We start from the raw sequence: 8563 nt of genomic DNA, 5'->3' as shown, positions 1-8563 counted from the left end.
TGCTCTATCCACTATGACAGCAGAGCTCTTTTGATCGTAGTATTTCCTTCTTTTTGTGGTGTTGTAAAATACCTCCCTGCTTTAAGCGGAGTCTAATTTCTCTACTCACAGCTCAGCTGTTTTCAAACTGCTTATGTGGATAGTAAGCTAGGCTTAACAGTTGGGTGCTCAATCCAACTCAGGTTTCGAACTTGCTGTTGGGTTTCATCTTTCACTGCACAAGTCTCCAGACCTCAATGAGTAGTTAGCCTAGATAGATCAGAATGAGGGATTCCTTCCCCAAGTTCCCTTTGCATGTCTACCTCAAGAAGAGGCTTAGAGGAGGGGTTTGTCTTACACATCTTGCATGTCACTATTTCCTCCCCCTTTGTATACTTAGCAATGTGATCTCTTCAGGGAAAATGCAACTTTCTCTTTAAAAGTATTTTTATTGCCTTGATGAGGCCATGTCATTAATTCTCCATATTGGTCTCTCTTCTTCTGTTGTTCTTCTGAATGAGGAGGCATCTTGCCATTCTCCAGGCAAGATGTAGTAGATATGGCTATTTTGTTATTTTTCCTTTTCCTTAAAGATAGCTCAGTGAAGCTAGTTAGTTACAAGAACCTTTCCTATCCAGAATGAATTTCTTTTGACTTTAATAAACATTTTATTTTAGAACCCATGAAATGGTGGATCTGCAATCCTGTTCCATCCTGCTGAATGGAAACTAATCCTTGCTCTCTACACATAAGCTTCTGTTGGTTATGAACTGTGCTTCTGGCACTCTGCTATATTTTTGTGGAATCACCCCAAGTGGAGCCTAACAGGTTTGTATCCCCAACAATGGGTTATGGGCCCAGCATGCTTCCACTCGTAATTCAGAAATCAAATGGTCCAGCGTCAAAGGGTTTTTCTTAGTACACTTGACACCTTGGTCAGGCCATGTTGTTGGGGAATCTGAGCTGTTAGGTTCAAAATAACTCTCACTTAAAGATGATTCCATCATAAATATAGCAGAGTACCAGAAGCAAACTTCATAACTAGAAGAAACTGAAGTGTGGCAAACTAGGATAGCCTTCTATATCTTAGGATGAATCAAGATTGCACAGTCAGAACTTTAGGTTCAAAAATATTTATTGAAGTAAAAGAAATATATTCTTGATGGAAAAGGTCTTGGAGCTGACTAGCTTACGAAATTTCATCTTCTAAGGAAGGGAATAGGTAATGTGGTGGAGGCACCTTCTTTGGAGGCTTTTAAGCAGAGGCTGGAGGTCAAGGGTGCTTTGAATGTGATTTTCCTGCTTCTTGGCAAAATGAGGTTGGACTGGATGGAGCACAAAATCTCTTCCAACTCTATGATTCTAGGTAAAATGTCAAAAAAGTCAATGCAGCTACATTTTGCCTAGAGAGAGGCAAAATGCACCCTTACTAGAAGGATGGAAAAAGCAGAAGAGAGACAATGGAGGAGACTGCATAGTCAATTCCCTCACAAAATTCAATTGCTACATCATCAGAGGGGAAAGAGACAGTGGCAAGGAGGAAGAGTAAAGACAAATCCCTTTCTGGGAAAACAGGCATAGGAATGTGAGGGGAGGAATTCCTCAGCCCAGCTACTTATTGAGGGCCTGGAAACTTGACCATCCAGATAGATGACCTGAATCCATTTATTTCTCCTTATGAGGATTTATTTCAGGATGGCTAGGAAGTAAAACCGAATGAGTTTTTGTCTCTCAATTACCCCACAATTAGACGGCAGGAATGCTTCAAATCGTTCCAGAGTAGATAATGCAAAGTTCCAGACGTCCCATTAGGGGAGTGTCAAGGCATCATAATCCCAAGGCATTGTCCTATTTTTATAATAGTACTAACAGTTTGGCCATGGTGACCGTAAGTGCATCTACACTATAGAGTTAATGCAGTATGACTCCAAAGCATGGTGCAAAGCTTTGGTATCCTCCTGGAAGCTGTAGTTTTACAGCCTTCTCTAACAAAGAGGTCTAGTGTCTCACCAAACCATAATGCATTGAACTATGGCAGATAAAGTGGTGTATAGGGATCCTGAAATGTGAACCCACTCATTCAGTTATGGGCGGATCTTATGTTTATTTACCAGGAAGACACTCATTGTAGACGTCCTGCTTGGAGAATAAGTATTGCTAGCTCAGTAGTAAATAATTGTTACTACAGAGTAGGACGCCTCCTTCCTTGTGGTAACAGCTTTCGAGCAATGTGTTGTCGAAGGCTTTCATGGCCGTAATCATTGGGTTGCTGTGAGTTTTCGGGCTGTATGGCCATGTTCCAGAAGCATTCTCTCCTGACGTTTCAACCGTGTCTATGGCAGGGATCCTCAGAGGTTGTGAGGAGTTGGAAACTAGACAGGTGGGGTTTATGTATCTGTGGGAGAAAGAACTCTTGTCTGCCTGAAGCAAATGTAAATGTTGCAATTGGTCAGCTTGATTAGCATTAAATAGATTGGCAGCTTCAAAGTCTGGCTGTTTCCTGCATGGGGGGATCCTTTGTTGGGAATTGTTAACTGGCCCTAAATGCATTGCTATATTCAGTGCTAATCAAGCTGGCCAATTGCAACACTCACACTTGCCTCCAACAGACAAGAGTTCTTTCTCCCACCCAGGGCATTCCACGGATATAGAAACCTCACTTACCTGATTTCCAACGGACCTCACCACCTCTCAGGATGCCTGCCATAGATGTGGGCGAAACGTCAGGAGAGAATGCTTCTGGAATATGGCCATACAGCCCGGAAAACTCACAGCAACCCAATAGTTCTTTTTCCCACCCTGGACATTCCAGAGATATATAAACCTCACTTGCCTAGTTTCCAACAGACCTCACAACCCCTGAGGATGCCTGCCTTGGATGTCGGCGAAACGTCAGGAGAGAATGCTTCTGGAACATGGTCATACAACCTGGAAAACTCACAGCAACCCCGCTTTCGAGGAAACATCTATTGGATTTTTACTGGGTTTTGAGGATTCGATCGAGAGCGCATTATAAAGAAGGATCTCCGCCAAAGCGATCTGCGAAAAGTTGTTTATTTGATCTCTCTGTCTCAGCAAAAAAAAGTTACATAAACGATGGCAGCATGTTTTGTGAAAATATATGGTTCATGTAAAAACAAAGGTTAAAAGCAAAACCAATTGTAAACACTCGGTAATAAATAAACCTTCTGGATCTAAAACATCACCAAAAAAAGAAAGAAAGAAAGTGAAATGGATCGGGCACAGGGGAAGTTTGACACAACAACAAAGTCCCTTCCTCCCCCTTTTGTTGCTTTGCAAAAGGCGATTCCGAAGAGCAAGGCGGTGCGATGGAGGACGGGGTTTCAACCTTGGTCCAATCCCATTGGCAGCGATTCGCTTGGCTTTTCTTCTCCCGGGAGCCGCGTCTTCCTCCTTGTAAAGTGCTTGCGGCCAAAGTCCCGCTCACAAAAGATGCTCACCTTCCTTTGGGAATGAAGTTCAAGAAGAGAGAAGGGAGAAAGACCCCTGGAATCAATCCCCTTTTCTTAAATGTGTTGCAAAAGGGAGAAACAAGTCCTAAAGTTTGGAATAGTTTTGTGTCCGCCTTCTAAGGATGCATCTATACCAAGCATGGGCAAACTTGGGCCCTCTAAATGCTTTGGACTTCAACTCCCACCATTCCTAACAGCCTCAGGCCCTTTCCTTTTCCCCTGAGGCTGTTAGGAATGGTGGGAGTTGAAGTCTAAAACACCTAGAGGGCCAAAGTTTGCCCATGCCTGATCTACATTGTAGAATTGCGCCCCAAGATTATTACCTTGCCTTTTGGCTAGCAAAAGTCCCAAGTCCCCTTTGGCTTCCGGATCTGTGGGGCTGGAAAGGGAAAGACAGGACTATTTAGGGGCAAACTGTGAGTATGTGCCTTCAAGTCGCCTCCCCATGAACTCCTGAAGTGTTTTCTTAGAAGACTACTCAGGGGTGATGCTGCCTCTGAAACGTAGCCTACAACCCCTGGTATCTGTTGGCAGATCTCATCACATTAGAGCATGAATCCACTTAAATCCGGTTGCTGCCTCCTGCAGAATTCTGGGGTTTGTCGTTTAGGGAGGAACTTTTAACAGCCTCACTAAACTGCAAACCCCAGAATTCTGCAGGAGGCAGAAACCGGATTTAAAGTGGATTCATTCTCTAGTGTGATAAAAAGGTAAAGGTTCTCCCCTGACATTAAGTCCAGTCATGTCTGACTCTGGGGTGTGGTGCTCATCTCCATTTCTAAGCCGAAGAGCCAGCGTTGTCCATAGACACCTCCAAGGTCATGTGGCCAGCATGACCGCATGGAGCTGATGAATAAGTCCTAACCAGGGCATGGCTTCAAAGAACAGAAGGGATCTGGTGCCTTGGAAGCATTTAGGACCCACTGCAAAGGCATCCCAGGCCAAGAGCCCCCTCTTAAGCACCTCCATTTAGGAACAAGAGCGCTCAGAGCAGTCCTTACAATGGGTTGTTGTAGGTTTTTTCGGGCTATATGGCCATGGTCTAGAAGGCATTCTCTTCTGACGTTTCGCCTGCATCTATGGCAAGCATCCTCAGAGGTAGTGCGTTCCAACAGATCTCACTACCTCTGAGGATGCTTGCCATAGATGCAGGCGAAGCGTCAGAAGAGAATGCCTCTAGACCATGGCCATATAGCCCGAAAAAACCTACAACAACCCAGTGATTCCGGCCATGAAAGCCTTCGACAATACAGTCCTTGCAATGCCCAGCGAGCTCTTCTTCTAAAGGAATGCGACGAGGAGAGAGCGCGCCCTGGAAGTCTCTGTAAAGAATTGGCTCTGAAGTGTCACTCTACAAAGACCTTTCTTTCCCTTGGGCGCACTCACTACAGTGAGAACAGAAAATCCGGGACAAAGTATAGTCAAATGCCACGGGGAAGGTGGGATCTACACGTCGGGAAGTCGGCGTAACACCAAGGAAAGCAAGCAACCGCACTCTTTGCGCACCTAGTAAAAGACACAGCCCTCAAGCAACTCATTTCAGTGACGTTTATGGGACTGGAGTTGGGAGGGCTGGAGCCTTGGCATTGTGCCAGTTGAAGCCAGTTCGAAATGAGATGCTCATATACAGAACAGACAGGTGTCGGAGAGAGTACTGTTGTGCGGCTTCAAACCATCTCCGAGCTAGGGTGCATCTACACTGTAGAATTACTGCAGTTTGACACTACTTTGTCTGCCAGGGTTCTGTGTTTTGGGAACACGGGAGCTGTAGTTTTCTAAGGTCTGTTGCATTCTATGGCCCCTTCCACACAGCTGTATAAAATCCCACATGTTCTGCTTTGAACTGGGTTATAGGGCAGCGTGGACTCGGATAACCCAGTTCAAAGCAGATATGTTGTCGAATGCTTTCATGGCTGGGTTGCTGTGAGTTTTCCCGGGCTCGGGCTTCTGGAACATGCCCATACAGCCCGGAAAACTCACAGCAACTCAAAGCAGATCTTGTGGATCATTTGTCTTGATATTCTGGGTTATAGGGCTGTGTGGAAGGGCTGGTCCCTTACCAGGATTCCATAGCATGGAGTCAAAGCGATGTCAAACTGCATGAATTGGAGAATTACAATTCTACAAGGTTATCTAGGTTCCTATTGCAACTGATTCCAGCCGGGAAGTGAAGATTGACAGATGTCAATTTAGATTCTAAGATGCGCCCTTGGAAGCCTACTAGTTGCAAGCTAGATCTTCGAGGGGCTCGCTGACGGAGAGAATCGCCCTTTGAACACAAAGAGAGTCTGGAAGAAACACTGGAGAATCTAAAAGAGAGTACTAACTACCTCATCACACTAAAGAATATATCCACTTTAAATCCGGTTTCTGTCTTCTGCAGAATTATGAGGTTTGTAGTTTAGTGAGGCTGTTAAAGGCTCCTCTCTAAACTACCAACCCAATAATTTTGCAGGAGGCAGCAAGCGGATTGAAAGTGGATTCAATCTCTAGTGTGATGAAGTAGCATAAGAGCAGTTATGGGCAAACTTGGGCCCTCCAGGTGCTTTGGACTTCTACTCCCACCATTCCTGACAGTCTCAGGTCCCTTCCTTAAGCTGCTGAGGGGGAAAAGGAAAGGACCTGAGGCTGTTAGGAATGGTGGGAGTTGGAGTCTAAAGCATCCAGAGGGCCCAAGTTTGTCCATGCCTGCTGTAATACATCCTCAGAGATGAGAACAAGCTTTTCTCTAGCACTCTAGAACTGTCGCAAGTTCCGTGGCTAGTTCTTTCCCTCCAAAGAAGGTCCTTTTGTTTGGCTTCTGAGTCTGGCGAGGCCTTTCCTTCCCAACCCGTCCAACCAGCCTTTCTTTCTCCCTTCCCATCCCCGTCTATAAGAGAATCGCCCTTTGAACACAAATAGAGTTTGGAAGAAGTCAATGGTGCACCCTACACTGGAGAATGCAAGAGTACTAAGAGCAGGTATGGGCAAACTTGGGTCCTCCAGGTGCTTTGGACTTCAACTCCCACCATTCCCAACAGCCTCAGGCCCTTCAGGTGCTTCAGTTGAAGAACTCCCACCATTCCTAACAGTCTCAGGCCCCTTCCTTTTCCTGGAGGACCCAAAGTTTGCCCATACCTGCTGTGATGCACTCTCAGAGATGAGAACAAGCTTTTCTCTGGCGCTCTAGAACCGGCGGAGGTTCTGTGGCTAGCTCCCTCCAAAGAAGGTCCTTTTGTTTGGCTTCCGAGTCAGGCGGGTTGGGAAGGAAGTCTCCTTCCCAACCCGCCCAACCAGCCTTTCTTTCTTCCTTTCCATTCCCGTCTTTAACAGAATCGCCCTTTGAACACAAATAGAGTTTGGAAGAAGTCAATGGTGCACCCTACACTGGAGAATGCAGTGTAGAAGAGCAGGTATGGGCAAACTTGGGTCCTCCAGGTGCTTTGGACTTCAACTCCCACCATTCCTAACAGTCTCAGGCCCTTCAGGTGCTTTGGACTTCAACTCCCACCATTCCTAACAGCCTCAGGCCCTTCAGGTGCTTTGGACTTCAACTCCCACCATTCCTAACAGTCTCAGGCTCCTTCCTTTTTCTGGAGGGCCCAAGTTTGCCCATACCTGCTGTGATGCACTCTCAGAGATGAGAACAAGCTTTTCTATAGCACTCTAGAACTGGCGCAAGTTCCGTGGCTAGTTCTTTCCTTCCAAAGAAGGTCCTTTTGTTTGGCTTCCGAGTCCGGCGAGGCCTTTCCTTCCCAACCCGTCTAACCAACCTCTCCCTTCCCATTCCCCGTCTAGGCCTCGAGGGGATCCTTCTCTCTCTAGCTGGCCTCGTCGGAGTCACTGTAATGGGAGCGAGGCGAGAACTCCCCGTCGCTGCGATGCGCCGTCGGGGAAGGCTTCCTCCTCTCCGGTGGCGGCTGCTGCTGGGCGGAGGAGGGCTGGAGGAGCTGGGCTTGCGAGGGGTCTTTCTGGCCCAGCAAGGCTCCCTCGCTGAAGGCGGAGAAATGCAGCGGCTCGGGAGGCGGAGGCGGAGGAGGCGGCGGCGGGAAGCGCGTCCTGCAGGGTCCCGGCGGCGCTTGGGGTGGAGGCTCGTCGGAAGAAGCGGCGGCGGCGGCTTGTGTCGGGCTGTGGAGGAGCTCGGCGAGCGCGCTGATGTAGATCTGCGCCATTTGGAGCGTCTCGTACTTGGAGAGCTTCTTGTCGTTGTTGAAGGAGGGGATGACGTTGCGGAGCTGGTCGAAGGCGTGGTTGAGGCCGTGCATGCGGCGCCGCTCCCGCGCGTTGGCCGCCAAGCGCCGCTGCTTCTGCACCCCGGACGGAGCGGAACCCCGCAAAGGCAGGCCCAGGCGGGGCGTCGGGGACTGGCTTTGGCGGCAGTGCGGACGGTGCCCTTGCAAGGCGCACATGGGGTTCCCCGAGGCGCCGCCGCCACCGCCGCCGCTCGCCTTCCTTTGGAGGCGGATCCCCTCCTCGTCTTCCTCCTCGTCCTCTTCCTCCTCCTCGTCGTCCTCTTCTTCCTCCTCCGCCTCTCCCGAGAGGAGATACCGGGGCGCGGCGCTGGGGAGGCGGTTGGGGCAGCAGAGGCCGCGCCAAGCGGGGGAGAACCCGTCCCTTCCGCCCTCCAAGAGGCCAGCTTCCAATGTTGTCGGCTGGGAGGCCACGCTCCTGCCCCCGTCGCCCCACTCGCGGCTCCTCAAGTGGCTCATGGTGGCCCTGAAGGGGGGGGAACACCACTCAGACTCTTCTCCTCTTCCCTCACGTCCAAGCGGTGCTTTCTCGGTGGCAACTACAACAACGACAGAGAAATAAAGTCGGGATCCCCTTCTTCTCTTATTGAGAAGAGACCTTTTTTTGTTTTGTTTGAAAGGTAAGGCAAAGCAGTCAGTGGCCAAGACGAGGCGGGCGAGGCGCTTCCTGAGGCTGGCTGCGGGACGGAGGGCGGCGGGGCCCCCTTTAAAAAGCGGCACGCGCCGGGGCAACCCCCCCTCCCCTCCCCTTTCCTTCCCCTCCCTCCCTCGCTCGCACCTCCGCCGATTCCACGCGCGCGCTGCCCCACTCCGCGCCCCGCCTCCCTGGCCTGCCCTCCGCGCGCCGGTCGCGTGGCGGCCCCGCCATTGGAGCCCGCGGGG

The 8563-nt window shown here is 49.4% G+C and overlaps 1 protein-coding gene across 1 annotated transcript; it reads right to left on the bottom strand.

The window, feature by feature from the left end:
• Window positions 1–7211: 7211 nt before the first annotated feature.
• ATOH1 (atonal bHLH transcription factor 1) lies at window positions 7212–8140 on the bottom strand. Its single transcript, XM_060779622.2, has one exon. The coding sequence runs from the start codon at window positions 8138–8140 to the stop codon at window positions 7253–7255; it is 888 nt and encodes a 295-aa protein (XP_060635605.2). The 3' UTR covers window positions 7212–7252.
• Window positions 8141–8563: the final 423 nt, after the last annotated feature.

This window comes from Anolis sagrei, chromosome 5 (genome assembly GCF_037176765.1).
Source record: "Anolis sagrei isolate rAnoSag1 chromosome 5, rAnoSag1.mat, whole genome shotgun sequence".
In the NCBI taxonomy this organism is placed as follows: domain Eukaryota; kingdom Metazoa; phylum Chordata; class Lepidosauria; order Squamata; family Dactyloidae; genus Anolis; species Anolis sagrei.
This window is presented reverse-complemented; position numbering and strand designations above follow the sequence as displayed.